This window comes from Crinia signifera, chromosome 12 (assembly GCF_055691185.1).
Source record: "Crinia signifera chromosome 12, ASM5569118v1, whole genome shotgun sequence".
Lineage (NCBI taxonomy): Eukaryota > Metazoa > Chordata > Amphibia > Anura > Myobatrachidae > Crinia > Crinia signifera.
The window spans coordinates 46,451,093-46,470,918 of NC_139228.1; the positions used below are offsets into that span (position 1 = coordinate 46,451,093).

The window sequence follows — 19,826 nt, forward strand, 5'->3', positions numbered from 1 at the left end:
CGACATGTGCTGACAGGCGGTATTTCATGCCCTACCATCCACTAGGGCGTGGTGGGAGAATAAAATAGTGTGCCGAGCGTAGCGAGGCACCGTGCCCGACGCATCGCGAGCGCAGCGAGCGATGCGAGGGGATGCAGTGCACTTTAAACTGTGTCCATGTCGACTGTGTTGACATTCAGGTAAAAAAACAGTGAAAAACCCCATGTCGACCTAGACAATGTCGAACTAATGACCTTGTCGACCTAATGACCTTTCGAACTAATGACCTTTCGACCTAGAATTATTTCGACCTTTTCCCATGTCGACCTAGAGTCATGTCGACCTTTTAGCAATTCGACCTAATGGATTCGATGTAATGACATTCGACCATAATGCATTCGACCAAACGATCCCAACCCGTTGGAACTTATGACTGCCAATGGCTGATGGTCAACAGTTTCTGACTCACCAAAATCACCCATTAGGCTCTGTCACGATCCAAGTATTACAGCAAGCTCTCTTACCGGCTAAGTGTCTGCGCAGGCTGTGCTTGCGTTCAAGTCCAGACGCAGCCGGCGTCCTGTGTGCTGTCCTGCAGTCTAAGCTCCCTGTCATACCTCCCTGGCCAATCATGGCCTTCCAGTTGGTATAAGTATGCTGGGAGCCCACAGACTGATGCTAGTGCTTTAATTGTCTCCTGTTGGAGCAGTTGTCTCTCTTTCTCTGCTGCAGTGTGCTTCTCTCCAGGTATTCCAGCTCCTGTGATCTGGTGTAAAGTATAGGATACTCACCTCATCGTTCCGCCAGCCTTCGATGTCCCGGCCATCGTTCCGCCAGCCTTCGATGTCCCGGCCATCGTTCCGCCAGCCTTCGATGTCCCAGCCATCGTTCCGCCAGCCTTCGATGTCCCGGCCATCGTTCCGCCAGCCTTCGATACCACCTCAACGCTATGTCAATCCTTATAATCTCATTCACATCCCAAACACTAACGCATACCCTCTATCCTGTGCCCTCTGGAATGCCAGATCTGTTTGCAACAAACTGGTTCCCACTCATGACCTTTTTATTTCCAACTCCCTGCATTTCCTAGCCATTACTGAAACATGGATTACCTACTATGACACTACTTCTCCTGCTGCTCTCTCTGCTGGGGGCCTCACATTCTCACAAATTCCTTCAAATCTGAAAGGGTATCCAATGTTTTCTGGGATTTGCCAACTACTACAGAAAATTAATCCGCAGATGCGATCCAGACCTTCCATCTGTTAAAACAGAGGTTCACTCCTGCTCCCGTGCTGAGACAGCCCGACACCACACTACCCTTTGTTCTAGAGGTCAATGCCTCCTCTATGGGAGTTGGCGCAGTGCTTTCACAGAAAGCGCCCGATGGACAGCTTCACCCCTGTGGATTCTTCTCACATAAATTCCTGCCCGCAGAGCGTAACTATACCATAGATGATCAAGAGCTACTCGCCATCAAGTTGGCATTGGGAGAGTGGAGATATCTTCTGGAGGGCACTTCTCACGAGATCACAATATTCACAGATCACAAGAATCTTCTGTACCTCAAGTCTGCTCAGTATTTAAAGCCTCGTCAAGCCAGGTGGGCACTTCTCTTTTCTAGATTCCGAGTCAAGCTGCCGTTCTGTCCTGGGACACAAAATCGTAAAGCCGATGCCCTTTCCCCTTCATGGGAGCAAGAAAGTGAGCCCAGTTCGACAAATCAACACTTCATTATTGACCCAGTGGCCTTCTCCGCCATAGGAGTAACAAATCTCAAGCCTCCTCCAATGTTTATTTAAGCTTTGTTAAACCAGCATTAAGAAAGAAGCTGCTAGGACTTCCGGTTCCGCCACGGATGCAGGAGGACGCGTCTCGGTGAGCTCCGTGACAGCCCCGGCCGGTGCTCACTTATCCCATGCCAAGACGTGACCCCCAGCTCCTGCACAACTCCCCCAAGCTGCGACACATACTGTGCGGTGTGCTGATGCCGGGGGTTGAGAATGCGGCGGCGGCGGCGGCTCCATATACACCCGGACCGCACACCGTCCACGGACACAGGTGGAGCTGATCGTGGTGACACTCCTGGTCCGGGCCCCCTCGCCTCCCCTGCCTGCTTTACCACTGATTCGGCCATGGATAAATTTCTGGCCGGCCAGGAAGCAGCTAAACACCAGCGCATCTACATCTGCTTCACAACATTACCTCTCCCGTGCCCAGCAGCAACAGCAATCCCAGGGGGATCTCCAGGTAGGTCCAGAGGGGGATATGTCTGCTCATTTACATCACAGCATGGCAGATATAGTGGTGCCCCACACCTGAAGTCTCTATCACATATGCCACAATGGTAAAAGCCATTCAGGACACTGTGGGCCCAATAATGGACACTCATAAACTTACACAAGCTCTTAAAGATGTCAAATCACAGCTCAAGCAGATTTCCAAAAGGGTACAGAATAATGAGACCCGGGTAGGGGAATTATTTCATGATGTCTCTGACCTCAAAGTGCAGACAGCTCAGCTACATAAAGATCATTACACTATTAACAACAAGCTGGACGACCTGGAGAACCGCTCCCGTCGTAATAACTTGAGGATAGTGGGCCTACCTGAAACATTGAAGGGCCCTGCTCTTTACTTTTATCAGACATCTTAGGAGTCCGGGATTGGCACCAAACGCGAATCCCCATCAGCGAGACCCCGAGCAGTTACATTCCGCTGTTTAAACTTTGTCCATAAAGAAACACTATGGTCAGCGTTTAGACGCCAACGAGACATAATTTGGAATGAAACCAAACGATTGATTTTCCAGGATAACTCCGCGGAAGTGGTCGGAGCAAGAAAGGAATTTACTCCGCTTTGTTACAACCTGGCCAAACGCAACAAAAAATTTGCCCTACTATTCCCAGCAAGACTCCGTATCTTTTCGGGAAATACTTTTAAAGATTTCAGCACCGTAGCAGATGCGGAACACTTCCTCGTGGAGGAGGAAGCAACCGCCCCCTCCCCATCATTGTTCACCCAAGATGCTGAACAAGTCTGATTCACCTGTCAATGTTTATAAGTTCTAATAGTCCTTGGGAGACTGTTGTCACAGTGACGCTTATTATATAACAGCTATATGTCGAATGATTATCTTAACTATTCCCTGACTATTTAGCATAAATCATTCATACACATTATGGTATTATTATAGTCACTGATTCATATTAACAATATTATATGATTGGTCTAGGATGACTAAAGCTGTTATAAAACCTAGTTCTGAATAGAGGTCATGTACGCTATTAGATCTCAATTTAACATTTATGATATACAGTTCTTTCAGATGCTAACTAAATGTTTGGAGTTGGAAATATGTTCTCAGTAGTTAATAGTGGGAACTTGATTTTAATATTTACAAAGTTATACGGCTGGGGCGGGCCTGGAGCTTTTACCTGGATCTCCAATATGGGCATACCTCATTTACCAGCTACTAACTGGAAGCCATTTTTTGGAATGTTAATTGTGCTCTGTCATCACTGGTTGGTGATTTCGCTACTTATTATCCCTTGTAAAGGGAATATCTATATAAAGGTTGCATACAATTAATACAATTGAGAACCTAGAATATGAATGATGACCGGTCAGGTCAACGTGTAAATACACACTAATAAAATATACACCTATTTTTTGGTATGTTTTTATAAAAAGTCTAAAACAGACACTGTGGGTGAGGAATGCGTCCCATTTAAACTGATTTCTTTTCTTTCTCTCTGTTCAAATCACTGGTTGGTGACCTGGTGCATTTTCCCCCCTCTTCCCTCATGTTTCTCCCTTAATGCTTCTTGTCGTGTCCCCCCCATATATACGTTATGATTAATATTGCTATTACTATATATTACTTTACCCATCTACTCTTTCTGAGACAGAAGGCATGACCATTAGCCCTCGATTTGAACAACTGCCATATCTCCAGTAATCCTATGTGTAGTTTGCAGATTGGCACCCTGAATGTTGGCGGCTTCTAATCCCCGGCAAAGAGTAAGAAGGTCTTAATTTATTTGTCTAGGCTTGACATGGATATTGTCCTATTGCAGGAGACACATTTCGTTCCTGCAGAGATATTGAAATTAAACTCATTAGGCTGGTCAGTTTTGGCATCCTCCACGTTTAACTCTAAAGCCAGTAGCGTAGCTATACTGGTGAGAAAAAATATTGAAACCACACTACAACACACATGGTCGGACACAGAGGGTAGAATAGTGCTAGCGGAGGTGATAGTCAATGACTCCCCTCTAGTTTTATGTAACATCTATGCCCCTAATACGGACCCCCAGCCCTTCTTCCACTCCCTGGTCACTAAATTATACCCCTACATGCATAAATGCCTTATCCTTGCTGGAGATTTTAATACCCTGGCGTCGAGCACTCTCGACCGAGCTTCTGTCCCTGGCACTCGGAGGCGCCCACTCCGCTATGGCATCCCATATATTATGTCAAAACTCCAATTGCTTGATGTGTGGAGATCATGCCATCCAGTGGAGCGGGACTTCACCTGTTTGTCAGCTGCGCATAACACGATTTTGCGCTTAAACTATATATTAATGTCGGCCCACATGTTTGACGCTGTGACGCAGTCAGAGATTGAAACTATTTAAATTTCTGACCACGCTGCTTGTTTGGTAGAGATAGCAGTACAATGAGACAAAGGGCCAATCAGACAGTGGAAATTCCCTTCCTATATGATTTCCTCAGTCACCTTCAGAAATATGTTGGAGACGGCATGGGTGGAGTACACACATAATAATACAATCACATCGAAGCAGTCACCATTACTATACTGGCAGGCTTCTAAACCTGTCATGACAGGTAACATTATATCCTTTATGTCCAAGCACCGCAGGGAGTCAAAGATGCAATACCTCCAAGGCCAGACTCAACTGACAGAGGCCTACAAAAACTTGCAGAGATGTCAGACAACAGAAAACCTCCTTAAATACAAACAACAAAAAATGTTATTGGATAACCATCTCGCGAAACTAGAATCCTGTATGACGTTTGCTCAGAGAGACAAGTTTCACCGCTTTGGTAACCGTTCTAGCAAACTGCTTTCGAACCTATTGTGAGGCCAGTATTCACCAACAGTGATAAAAAGATTGCAAAGACCTGATGGCACATACGCAACCTCAGGTACTTAAATTTCTGAGGTTTTGCATTCATTTTATACGAAACTTTATAGATCTCCATCAATAGACAATCAGACTGCAGCCTCTTTCTGGAGACAATTATCCCTGCCTGCTCTCACTCCTGAATCAGCCCAATCCCTACTTTCTCCTATCACTGATAAAGAAATTCTGAACGTTATTAGCATCTCAAAACAGGAAAATCCCCGGGACCCGATGGTCTTTCTAATGAATATTATACATTTCTAGCACCAAAATTAGTCCCCCATTTAACTTCAATATTTAATTCACTTCTCATCGGTACTTCCCCCCTACAATATTTCAACTCTGCAACTTTAAAACTCCTAGCAAAACCAGGTAGGGACCCGACAATGTTGGAATCAAACCGCCCCATATCTCTTTTAAATACCGATTATAAATTGTACACCAAGATCCTAGCTGACCTTATGAAGTTCTTATTACCGTCATTAATTAATAAGGATCAGACGGGGTTTATCACAGGATGACACTCGACAACAAATGTGAGGAAGGTGTTGGAGGTCATGCAGTGGATGGAGGCCTCTGGCTCTCAGGAACCCCACGTGATTTTATCGCTTGATGCTGAGAAAGCCTTTGATATGCTGACATGAGATCATTTATTCTACACTATGGGAAGGTTTGGATTCCCAGAGGCCTTCATCCATGCGGTGCGCCAACTTTACTTGGCTTCATCATCACAAATTTTATCTAATAACTATTTGTCAAACCCGGTAAACATAGAAAGGGGAACTAGGCAGGGATGCCCGTTGTCCCCTTTATTATTCGGAAAAGTAGGTCACAACATGGTGCACCTAATTGACTCATACGAATAAAAACTAACTTTTATTGACATCATTTAAGATAGCGAAATATAAAAAAACACAAACAGGACAACATAAATGGTGTGTTTTAAAAAACGGTGGCTCACTAAATTCGCACAATGAAAGACTGTTTCGATATAACTGTATACATGAATTGATTGCCGACAATTATAGTACTATATATATTTGTTTATGCCTACTGGCTCAATTCCCCAGCATAAAGGTACATAGAGATGTGTGTTAAACAACGCAGGAGTGTCTGTACAGTATAATGCAGTGGAGCAGTGCCCACCTGTTCTTTATAAAGTTAGTGTAGCACAGTCACACTTCCTATAGTTATATTGTTGCACCAATAACAACTTATATTTACTACTGGAGAGAGTCAACACCGGTGTCAACCAGTGTCAGTCTGTCACATGTAGTATAGATCTGTGTTGCCCCTTTAAGTCACTTGGAGGTCTCGGAAAGTTGGTGGGCTGCTCCAATGATTACCATAATAAAATATAGCGTATTTAACATATACTTTATGGGGATATCACGTTGTGTGGCGTTTCATGCATGAATTATGGTCTTTTGCAGGACAGTCAACATAAATGTCAACCAGTATCAGATTTATTACATATGATGTGAGACTGAACTGCCCCTTTAATTCTATCCACGATCCCCACGAGATTGTTGGGCTGCCCCAAGAGTTTGTGACTCGATAAGGTTTTTATATACCTGTGCGGCTGTTCTGAAGTATCATCTGCTGTGCGGAAGAACCTGATACAGCGCTGCTGGTGTGCTTTCTGTATCATATCAACCGGTCAACACGCAAGTCAGTCCATGTTGACTGCTCGACGTAGTTGCATAAGGAAACCCCCTTTGGTTACTTTATCAAAAGGGTCCCAGCAGTTCGCTAGGTTGCTTGTGCAATTGCCGCAATGGAAATGTAATCAATTTGGCAACAATATACGCGGCTTCTCTTTGAAAAAATGTCAGAAAGTATATTGCATCACGTGGTGCTAAATAAATGATTTGACAAAGAAAGCCTATGTTCAGTATAGTGCTGCACGTATGTGTGGGTACTAGCTATACTTTATAGTACAAGAGGGCGGTATTAAATAGTCAGTGTCTGTCTTTTCCAGCACTTATAAAGATAGAATGTCGACTGTCATGTCGATAATATATTCACAGAGTCAGGGTCAGTGTTATATGAACCCCTCATACAGAGGATCAGCACTATACGCGTAGATCAGTGGTGATCTCTCCGCCGGGTGCCAGGGATTAGTGTTAAGGCATTCGGATACATTAGTTATAAAGTTGCAATGTACTTAATATAGCCAAACATTAATAGTTCCCTAAGTTCATATTAACATCCTATATGATGCCCCTATTTCTGTGTTCAGCGGCAAATGCCAGGTAGTAAGCGTTTAAGTGTATCCGCCCCCAGCAAACTGACTGCACGTAGCAGGGTGCTATCACTGGCTCAATGGTATTAAAGACATAAGACACTGGTAGTAGTAGTCAATCTATTGCGTTGTACCACACAAACTCCATGTCCCATACTACTGGGGTTCCTGTAAGTGGAAATACAGATCAAAATACATTTCTAGTCACATGCGAATAAGTGAGCGTCACCGCTAGCCGGCGCGCGCTTCGCTCTCAGCTTTTTCAAGGCCAACCCGACTGGCCAGACCGAGGCTTCTTATATACCTCCCTCTAGGTGGGCGCGTCTGAAAGGTAACTGTGATTGACAGCTATCATGTCCAATGTGTTGGTTTATATCTCGAATGGTTATGCTGGTAGGTTACAGTATATTAGCATTGTATGTTTGGTTACTATATGATTTTCTATTGTGATTCTGCTTATCCAATCGACATTGTCATTCCAGTGAGTCAACCTCGTTTTAATGCATATTTAGACGGGGCACATTTATCACGCATTAAAGTATTCTTTGCCGAGTAAGAAGCAAAATTTTTATGGTCTGTCAGTAGGGATACTGTGTGAGCGAAAGCATATCCCTTAATTGTACAGTATAGAAGGGAACATCTTCCTTAACTGTACAGTATAGAAGAGAACATCTGCCTTTGTTGTGGCTCCATATCAGTTGCGGCAGGACCAAGATATTTCACATAGGCTGTAAAAACATATGTCGACATGGTGAGTAAAGACTTAGACCAGCTACACAGAAACAAACGTGTCTATCAGTTTAACAACAATCTAAGTCGAGAAGAACAAAAGGCCATACATGAAATCATAAGTTGGAGTGACACCATAGTGAAACCTTCGGACAAAGGGGGTAATGTGGTCCTATGGTCCAAAGACCTATACATTAAAGAGCTAGAGAGGCAACTTGGAGACAACACATGTTATAAGAGGTTAACCTTTAATCCGACAGACGATTTCCTTAAGTCTTACATCAGAATGTTGGACACAGCCCTAAAAAATGGGATCACCACCAAAAATCAATATGACTTTTTACATGTTAAAAATGTATGCATCTCAACAATGTACCTGTTACCTAAGGTCCATAAACATGATAAGGCTCCACCTGGGAGGCCCATTATCTCTGGCATAGGAGGGCTGACAGAGAAGGCAAGTGAATTTGTCGATTTCCATCTGCGACAATATGTTGTCACTTTACCCTCCTACGTCAGGGACACAATGGATGTCCTCAAAAAGATGCAAGATGTGGTCCTGAACAAAAACTCTTGGCTCATCACTTGTGATGTCGAGAGTTTGTACACAAGTATACCCTACCAACATGGCATCAATGTGGCATGTTATTTTCTTAGTATGGACCGGGAAAACAACCTCCATGACATGATCATACAACTGCTAAGATTTGTCCTTGAACGGAATTATTTCATATGCAATGAGGCCTTCTACCTCCAGGTACGGGGGACCGCTATGGGGAGCACATGTGCCCCCACGTACGCAAACCTGTACCTGGGGTGGTGGGAACGGGAGGTGGTGTTTCATGATAATAACGAACCATACACAAACCACATCTTGTTGTGGTTGAGGTATATTGATGATTTACTAATCATCTGGGAGGGGGATAAGGACCTCTTTATCAGCTTCATCAATATCCTCAACACCAATAAATTTAATCTCCATCTCACATTTGAAGTGAGTCAAGAAGAAGTGAACTACTTAGATCTGCGCCTGAACATAGAGGAAGATGGGACCATCTCCTCAGATATGTACAGAAAGAAAACTGCCACAAACTCATTACTACACTTTGGAAGTGCTCACTTCCCATCTGTCATCAAGGGGCTACCCAAAGGGGAATTTCTGCGTACGAAACGCAACTGTTCACATGAGGACACTTTTGACAAAAGAGCGAGTAAACTGAGCGTTCGTCTTAGAGAGAGAGGTTATAGTAACCGAGCTATTAGAACTGCTTACAAAGACACAAAGAAAGTCAAAAGAGAGTACCTACTTATACCTACAAATAAAAATCCTAAACAAGATAAAAAAAGTAAGGTTTATAGGTACCTACTGCCAGGAGTGGCAGGATATCCAAAATAAATCTCAACCAACATCTGGACATTTTGAAGACAGATGCCGAACAGCATTAAAAATGCACCTAGAGACAAGAAAGCGATGAAAACCCTGACTTCGGTACCGGTACCACCAGAATGATCCATCTGGACTAAAAGCATACAGCATGCTCAAAGTGAATCTTGGAATTAGAAGAGGTGATCTTGACAGCGAATTGTTAAGACAGGAAACAAGATTAATATTTCTGTTAGATACCATGTTCCAAGAGGACTTAACGAAGAGAACAAATATACAGCTTTTCTTTAAGCACGCTAAATTACTTTATCTTCATTTCACCATCAGATAGCGTCTAGATACGGGTTCCTATCAGTCTTACTACTTATTATAATTTTTGAATCAATACAGTACGCTTGAATAAATCAAGATATCAACATTCAAACATTTACACTAATGCTCTAATATTGTAACCATCACTTATGAGGTCATATCCACTCTATCACGGTTCTCACTTTTGCTGTTTTTTTTTCACTATATTTGTTTGTGTGTTTTTCTCATCTATCACTCACCCCATCCCCACACCAATTGAACGTAATTAATTTAATTGAAAACTACCTATAATTAGCACCAACATTAACATCCCTTTTCTGCTATATTTCAGATCATCTCCATTAATTTTTATCAATTGTTTAATTTTTTCTAACTTACCACATCCTAGATCACTGTTAGATACACAAAGGATTCACGATACTCCTTCTCTCCTCTTTTTTTTTATATTTATCTTTTTTAAAACCAGAATTTAATAATAGATAATATTGAACTCAGGATCTTGACGTTCCGGATCTATAATAGAGACCATCGAATCCATCGTGTTACAACGTTCAAGAAAAACAACAAAAATATGGATACCAGAACCATATTATTGCTACTTCCAAATAAACTACCTAATACATAAAATAATGGGAAACTAATAAATAAATTATTTAAATAATAGGAAACTAATATACAAGACCGCTGTTATACCAATGAAGAAATCCCCATTTGTTCCTTTGTGACACCTCACTATGTGAAATATCTTGGTCCTGCCGCAACTGATATGGAGCCACAACAAAGGCAGATGTTCTCTTGTATACTGTACAGTTAAGGAAGATGTTCCCTTCTATACTGTAAAATTAAGGGAGATGCTCACACAGTATCCCTACTGACAGACCAAAAAAATTTTGCTTCTTACTCGTTGGCGTCTCTTCTCCTCCCTCTTTATATCCAAACAGGCTATATTCTTTTCTTGGATCTGGGTTAAACAAATGACCAGAAAGAAATCACACCTACATGCAAAAGGCCGTATATTTATGCAGATCCAATAGCAATCTGAAGGACAAAAATCCAGCACATATACTGAACCTACATCTTGGAGTGAACACATAAAAATAAAAGGTTCCGGCAAAGAATACTTTAATGCGTGATAAATGTGCCCCGTCTAAATATGCATTAAAACGAGGTTGACTCACTAGAATGACAATGTCGATTGGATAAGCAGAATCACAATAGAAAATCATATAGTAACTGCACATACAATGCTAATATACTGTAAGCTACCAGCATAACCATTCGAGATATAAACCAACACATTGGACATGATAGCTGTCAATCAAAGTTACCTTTCAGACGCGCCCACCTAGAGGGAGGTATATAAGAAGCCTCGGTCTGGCCAGTCAGGTTGGCCTTGAAAAAGCTGAGAGCGAAGCGCGCGCCGGCTTGCGGTGACGCTCACTTATTCGCATGTGACTAGAAATGTATTTTGATCTGTATTTCCACTTACAGGAACCCCAGTAGTATGGGACATGGAGTTTGTGTGGTACAACGCAATAGATTGACTACTACTACCAGTGTCTTATGTCTTTAATACCATTGAGCCAGTGATTGCACCCTGTTACGTGCGGTCAGTTTGCTGGGGGCGGATACACTTAAACGCCTACTACCTTGCATTTGCCGCTGAACACAGAAATAGGGGCATCATATAGGATGTTAATATGAACTCAGGGAACTATTAATGTTTGGCTATATTAAGTACATTGCAACTCTGCAACTTTATAACTAATGTACCCGAATGCCTTAACACTAATCTCTGGCACCCGGCGGAGAGATCACCACTGATCTACGTGGATAGTGCTGATCCTCTGTACGAGGGGTTCAAATAACACTGACCTTGACTCTGTGAATATATTATCAACATGACAGTCGACATTCTATCTTTATAAGTGCTGGAAAAGACAGACACTGACTATTTAATACCGCCCTCTTGTACTATAAAGTATAGCTAGCACCCACACGTACGTGCAGCACTATATTGAACATAGGCATTCTTTGTCAAACCATTTATTTAGCACTACTTGATGCAATATACTTTCTGACATTTTTTCATAGAGAAGCCGCGTATATTGTTGCCAAATTGATTACATTTCCATTACGGCAATTGCACAAGCAACCTAGCGACCTGCTGGGACCCTTTTGATAAAGTAACCAAAGGGGGTTTCCTTATGCAACTACGTTGAGCAGTCAACATGGACTGACTTGCGTGTTGACCGGTTGACATGATACAGAAAGCACACCAGCAGCGCTGTATCAGGTTCTTCCGCACAGCAGACGATACTTCAGAACAGCCGCACAGGTATATAAAAACCTTATCGAGTCACAAACTCTTGGGGCAGCCCAACAATCTCATGGGGATCGTGGATAGAATTAAAGGGGCAGTTCAGTCTCACATCATATGTGATAAATCTGATACTGGTCTACATTTATGTTGACTGTCCTGCAAAAGACCGTAGTTCATGCATGAAACGCCACACAACGTGATATCCCCATAAAGTATATGTTAAATACGCTATATTTTATTATGGTAATCATTGGAGCAGCCCACCAACTTTCCGAGACCTCCAAGTGACTTAAAGGGGCAACACAGATCTATACTACATGTGACAGACTGACACTGGTTGACATTGGTGTTGACGCTTTCCAGTAGTAAATATAAGTTGTTATTGGTGCAACAATATAACTATAGGAAGTGTGAATGTGCTACACTAACTTTATAAAGAAAAGGTGGGCACTGCTCCACTGTATTATACTGTACAGACACTCCTGCGTTGTTTAACACACATCTCTATGTACCTTTATGCTGGGGAATTGAGCCAGTAGGCATAAACAAATATATATAGTACTATAATTGTCGGCAATCAATTCCTGTATACAGTTATATCGAAACCGTCTTTAATTGTGCGAATTTAGTGAGCCACCGTTTTTTAAAACACACCATTTATGTTGTCCTGTCTGTGTTTTTTTATATTTCGCTATCTTAAATGATATCTATAAAAGTTAGTTTTTATTCGTATGAGTCAATTAGGTGCACCATGTTGTGACATACTTTTCCTTCTCTTTTTGTTCTATGTACAATATAATATGTCCTATGGTAGCACACCCTCTGTAGAAACCGAATAAGGAGCAACTTGTCCATACTGTTCATTAGGGGGTCCACCTGTCATCCTCCAAAACTAATGTGAGTCCTGTGCGAATAACATATCCTTTGTGCCCTTTATTATTCGCACTTGCCTTGGAGCCCTTGGCGGTAGCTCTTAAGGTGCCCATACACGTACCAATTACCCGGTACTTTTTGTGCTAAAATAGCATCGCATCCCATGCACAATATATGCACAACGATGCAATTTTAGCACAAAAAGTACCGGGTAATTGGTACATGTATGGGCACCTTTAGATCTTCCCCCATTTACACAGGAATAACTATTCGCATCTCGGAAATTAAGTCGAGTAGGTTTGCAGATGATATTTTACTATTTATCTCTAGACCCCAAACATCATTGCCTGAAATGATTAATCTTATTACCCAATTTGGATCCTTTTCAGGGTTTAGAGTTCATTTCAATAAATCGCGTTTATTTCCTATGGGTGTATTGTCCCAATCTACACTTAATATCTTCACCTCAACGGCCTTCACAATATGCCGCAATCCCATGAAATACCTGGGAATAAAAGTCCCTCTTAGGCTAGTCCAGTTATATGAAGTTAATTTCAGCCCAATCAAAATCTCTATTAAACGTTCCCTGGATCACTGGCAGTCTCTTCCTTTGTCACTGTCAGGGCGGATAGCGGTTATTAAATCAATTTTGTTCCCAAGGTTGTCATACTTACTCCAAATGCTCCCATTGTCCCTTACTAAACGAGATGTGGCAGAATACACAACTCTGTTTCTGAAGTTTATTTAGAATGAGAAGAAACCCCGGATTCCTATATCTAGGCTACGACTACCCGAATCACAAGGAGGCTTTGGCCTACCAAATATCACCGCCTTCTTACAGGCAGCCCATTTCAGATATGTAGTGGATTGGTTTTTGCAAAAATCAGTATACACTAACCTTGCTTTAGAAAATGAATTGTTCTACCCTTACATCTGTACCAGATGCAAGCAGGTGATTTCTCTGGAAGCCAAGGTCATGAATCTAGAGCATCACATTGCAACACTGAGGGACATATCTAACCTTGAGCAGAGTTTGCAGCTTACCATCGCTGCATTAGAGGAAAAGGGGGCCCAGGGGGGTCAACGGTTGAGTCAACTGAGGAAGAGAGGATTGGTAGATGGGTAACAGTTAGGGGGTCTAGGAGGAATATAAGACGGAGGAAGTGACAGGCAAGCTCTGAACTACCAAACCCTAGTAGATACTCCCAAATGGATGCAGAAACTATGGTTGAGAGTGAGGAGATGGGGAGCTGGTAGAGAAGGGTTCCTCTAGCAACCAGAGGAATACCTCCTCTAGCAGGGAGGGTAATTCAGAGAGGAAAGTCCAAATGCAGATAGTGGTGGTAGGGGATTCAATTATTAGGAAAGTTGATAGTGCAATCTGTTATCGGGACCGTGATAGGCGTACAGTCTGTTGTCTCAAGTGCTCGGGGACGTCATATCGCGGACCGGATGGACAGATTATTGGGAGAGGCTGGAGAAGACCCAGCGGTCTGTGCATGTTGGCACCAATGACAAAGTCAGTGGTAGATGGGATGTCCTCAAAAAAGACTTTAGGGATCTAGGCAATAAACTTAAGGCAAGGATATCTAAGGTAATAATCTCAGAAATATTGCCTGTGCCACGAGCTAGCCCAGGGAGACAGAGGGAGATTAGGGAGGTTAATGTGTGGCTCAAAGACTGGTGCAGTAGGGAGGGATTTGAGTTCCTAGAAAAGTAGCAGTAGTTTATTTATAAGGCACCACAAAGTGTCCACAGCGCCATACATAGCTAACAAAAAAACAAATCACAAGTTAACGTAATCAAGTGTTGATAAAATACAGCATAAATAGGGGTATAGCTGGTAGAAATAAAATCAGCATCAGTTCTGAAGTACAGTATGGGGAAAATTTACTAAAGGAAATTTGTAAAAAAATAGGTGTATTTGTATCCAGAAATACACTTATTTTTGACATTTACTATTCCGAAAATACGGCAATTCGTATTCGTATTGATAACACATCAATACGACTACGAATTGCCGTATTGCCTATATGTAAAAATTGTCGAGGAGACTGAAGATGAAGTGGAGGAAGGGAAGAACAGGGCAGAGTGTGTGAGTTAAGAGACTAAAAAGGGGTGGGTGGACGAACGAAAAACAATAGGATAAGTAGGAATGGATGGGAACAGATAGAGGGGTAGGGTAGGCAGGTTAGGAGCGAAAGAGGTTAGGAGGAGGAGGAGGAGGGATAGGCTAGTCAGAAGAAGTGGGTTTTGAGAGAGCGCTTGAAGGAGGTAAGGGAATCAGAAAGCCTGATAGGTGTCGGGAGGTTGTTCCAGTGCAGGGGGGCAGCGCGAGAGAAGTCTTGGGCACGGGAGTGGGAGGAGGTGGTGATTAGGTGAGCGGTCAGGCGGCGGAGCGAAAAGGACGGGAGGGAGTGTGGATAGAGATCAGTGAAGAGAGGTAAGGAGCGGTGGAGGAGGAGAGAGCCTTGTAGGTGGTGGTGAGGAGTTTGAAGAGAACTCGGAAAGGAATGGGGAGCCAGTGAAGAGATAGACAGAAGAGGGAGGCGGAGTTTAGAGCGGCGGGAGAGGAAGATGAGCCTAGCAGCGGCGTTAAGAATGGATTGGAGAGGGGCGAAGCGGGCGAGAGGTAGCCCGGAGAGAAGGATGTTGCGGTAGTCAAGGCGGGAGATGACAAGAGAGTGAATTAGAATTTTGGTTGCATCAGTGGACAGGAATGGTCTGATGCGCAAGATGTTGCGGAGGTGAAAGCGGCAAGACTGTGAGAGAGCAGGAATGTGGGAGGTGAAAGGGGGAGGAGCCAATGATGACACAGAGGCAGCGCCTTTGGTTGGTGGAGGTGATCTGGGTTTCACCAATGCTGATGGAGATAGTGGGAGAAGAGGGGATGTTCGGGGGATGAAAGATTCATGTTCAGTAATAAAAAGCAGTTTAGGATGTTGAATTACCTCTTGAGAAATCAGTGTGTATTTCAGTTTTTAACACAGCAAAACACGGATCCAGACCATTTTCAATTAATGATATTAATTCAGGCTTGGAACACAGCGTACCTGGAAATAAGAAAGACATTTTATCAATTTGCAAAGGATTCACAACTCATATCATAAGTGTGTCGCTTTTGCCTTTACTCAAATCTTCTGTTACATCTGTTAAACCCACACTTTCTAGAAACACAGCATTTTGACGCAGAAACAACCACTTGCGCCATCTAGTCTGACCTAAATACATGAACAGATGTGCCCAGGCTCATGTTAACTCAACCAAAGCACATTACAGTATGTGCAAGAGTATAGAATGAACATAAAAGCAAAATAAATATGAATTAATGAAACCCCCCCCCCCCCAAACAAAAAATATATTGCTCATGGTGGGATCCGAACACTAGGCACAGAAATACTGTGGCTGTAATTAGGCAATGAGGGCATGTCATCTCATTCACACTTAATGCAGGCACCCAAAAGCCTTTAATTATGCGGCTGGTATTAATGCACACTACGCTCGGGGTTTGTCACAATGCAAGCAACATTCTTGTATTAAAAACTGTATTCAATGTATATACTGTTTAGTCTAGTATTCTCACCCGTCACCATTTTTTTTTTTTTTTTTTTTGGGTCATACATTTTTTATTGGAAGTGTTGAGAAACAATACAATATCAAATACAAAGATCACAAGAGCAACAGACAAACAGGCGGGTCTTTGGGGATATTGTTACAAGATATCCAGAAAGTATAGTCCCAGTAATATTTGTACTTGGAGTAAAATAATAAAGAAAGAGGGAGGAGAACAGATATAGAGAGACAGGTGGGTTATGCGGGGAGGAAGGGAGGGGGAGAGATGGGAAATACAAGGGGTGAGGATATGATGTAAGGGTTGGGTTGTATAGATTTAAAATGATCCTACGGGAAGGGAGGAAGGTCAAGATATGGAAGGCTGACATACAGTCAGCCTCAAGCAAGTCCAGGGAGAGGAAGGCTTCTTGAAGCATACCATGGTTTCCATACTTTGTGGTACCTCTCCACTGTGTTATTTTGGAGGCTAGTTATATATTCCATTTTGGAGACATACCAGATTCGATTAAGTAATTCTTGGTGGGATGGGGGAGCGGGATTTTTCCAAGCCTTAGCGACCTGGAGTTTAGCAGCACAGGTGATGTGGAGAATCAGTTTGTTAGAAGGAGCGGGTACTTGATCGACTGGGGCGCACAGGAGCATTGTGGATATTTTTAGGGGAGGGAAAGGGATTGGGAGACCCGCACCATAAGTTTAGTGGTAATAGTTTGTATTGTTTTGTGGGTGGAAGAACTGTCAGCCTGCCAGGAGTTTTATCCAAATACAATTCCTGACCTGCTAGGGTGCAGCCCCGATTTAATATTGACACATTTGAAACAAAGAGAAAGAAAAGAAATCAGTTTGGACGGGACGCACTCCTCACCCACAATGTCTATTTTAGACTCTTTATAAAAATATACCTACAATTAGGTGTATACTTTATTGGTGTATATTTACACATTGACCTAACCAGTCATTATTTATTTTGGAGGTTCTCAATTTTATTAATTGTATGCAACCTTTTTTTTATATATATATATATATATATATATATATATATATATATATATATATATATATATATATATATATATATATATATATATATATATATATATATATATATATATATATATATATATATATATATATATATATATATATATGTTCCCTTTGCAAGGGATAATAAGTAGCGAAATTATTAAAAACAAAGTGAAGATATAGAAGAAGAAAGGGTTTAATAAAGATTTAAAAGTATCTCTGTGATCTGTTTGTTGCTGTATTTAGTTTGCTTAATTTGTTGCAAATGTATCCAAATCTGTATTTACTTTATAATAAAGTGAATTTCCAAGTCTGCTGTGTTTCTTGTCTAGATTCGATTTTTACATTCCTCCTTTGATTCTTTATGTCACACAAATGTAGTATTCATTGGAGTATTTAATTGTGTATAAATCGTCTTATTTCTATTCAAGCTTTGGTGTATTTATTCTGAGTGTACGTTTGTATTTTCACTTACACATCAAGTCTCTAAATGCCTAGTATCCTAAGATACAGTAATGCATCCCAAACATCATGTGAGAGGGGTGTTTGCCGTTCAGCCCGGCACTCTCTTCTATTTAATGTTTGGATCGGGGAAGATTCCCATGGGGGTGCACGCAGTGTATGAGGGTCACAGCTGCTTGTGTGCATAAATGGTAGTACGAAATGGTGCACGACTGTGATTTTATTCAGGGATGTACATGTGTATAGACACTATACTTAGATGCTTTTATTGCAATCTATAAATGAGTTATATTCTCAAAGGTGTATCACATATCAATGTTAGATATTTTTATTGTTTATAGCAAAAAAGTGTGAATTTTTGCATACACACAAGGAGATCACTAGATTGGATCGCGGTTGTGTGTCATATAGCTGTGCAGATTTTATTAGTACTGGTATTTACTTAGTGATTGATTCCCCTTACATCTGCACATTGATCAGTATGATTCACTTTATAGATGTTATTAATCTCATCACATCTTACGTACACATGGAGCAATCCCGAAATTGGTTCCTAAATTGGACTTGTTTTCAAGCAATGGTTATTTCCACTGCCTGTAAATGGTGGTGATTAAATACAACACAGTGTTTCCACACCTTTTAAACACTAGCCGCAAGGTGTCAGAATACTGAGAGTTTAGGGGAGGGCAATCTGGTAGAGCTGAGTTTATGACAGACTGAACCATGACCCAAATTGGCCTAATACGTGGACAGGTCCACCAGATGTGGAAGAAAGATCCGCATAGTCGCCAGCATGAGTTGGGGACCGAGGGGTACATAGTGTGTAGGCAAGTAGGGACGAGGTACCACCTAGTGTAGATTTTGTAAGAGGTTTCCTTAATAGCTACGCTAATGGAACACTTAGAAATCGTCAGACGAATCATATCCCATGTATCCTCTCCCAGAGAGGTTCCCAGATCTGTTTCCCAGGCAATTTCATGGGGTTCTAGGGAGGGGCTGTCCAAAGTGAGAATAGAGTGATATAGATGTGATATGATACCTTTATCCAGAGGTCTGTGGGAACATAGACTTTCCATAGGTGTGGGGTTTCTGAGAGGGCTAGACTCCGAGAGAGCGGAGGTGACAAAGCTCCGGATTTGGAGGTACTGGTAGAAAATATAGTGAGGAAGGTGATGTTTCTCCTGGAGCTCAGCAAAGGAGAGCAATACATTCTTGTCATGAACATGTCTAAAGCGTGTTATACCTGCTGCGGACCAAGTAGAGGCCATATGCAAGGATTGTCCGGGGGGGAATGCGGGGTGCTGCCAAAGAGGGGTCTGTGGAGAGGGATAAATATAGAGAGAGAGAGCTTGGTGACAAGCAAGTCCCAGGTGTTGAGATTAAGGGATATTGTGGGCACAGATTGAGCTGATGCTGGTCTGTGCTGGCGTGGGACCCAGGGGAGGTGGGAGACAGAGAGCACATCAGCAAGATCAGTTTCCAAATCAACCCATCTTTTTACATCCCGAGGGGAGTGCCAAGCGACCATTTGACTGAGCCTGGATGCGTGGTAGTATTTAGAGAGCATAGGGAGGCCCAGGCCGCCCATGGATGGGTTCTTGGATAGGATCTCTCGGCTAATACGGGGTTTTCTAGAATTCCAGACAAATTTGCAATAGGGTGCTTGTAAGGAGGTGAGGACTCCCCTCGGAACGGCGATGGGAAGGGTCTGGAAAAGATAAAGTATTTTTGGGAGTACGGACATTTTTATGACATTTATGCGGCCTATCCAGGAGA

General features: G+C 42.3%; 1 protein-coding gene across 11 annotated transcripts in view; it reads right to left on the reverse strand.

The window, feature by feature from the left end:
- The window catches only part of LOC146050151 (KRAB domain-containing protein 5-like), an 84,316-nt gene that overhangs the window by 13,148 nt on the left and 51,342 nt on the right, over positions 1–19,826 (reverse strand). For 7 of the 11 annotated variants that reach the window (XM_083167014.1, XM_083167012.1, XM_083167013.1 and 4 more), the window contains one exon: positions 15,947–16,048. In XM_083167014.1, coding sequence (XP_083023140.1) covers positions 15,947–16,048 — 102 coding nt within the window. Of the gene's footprint in view, positions 1–14,016; positions 14,092–15,946; positions 16,049–19,826 lie in introns of those variants that run through there. The other 4 variants (XM_083167020.1, XM_083167019.1, XM_083167021.1 and 1 more) reach the window with 4 other exon arrangements.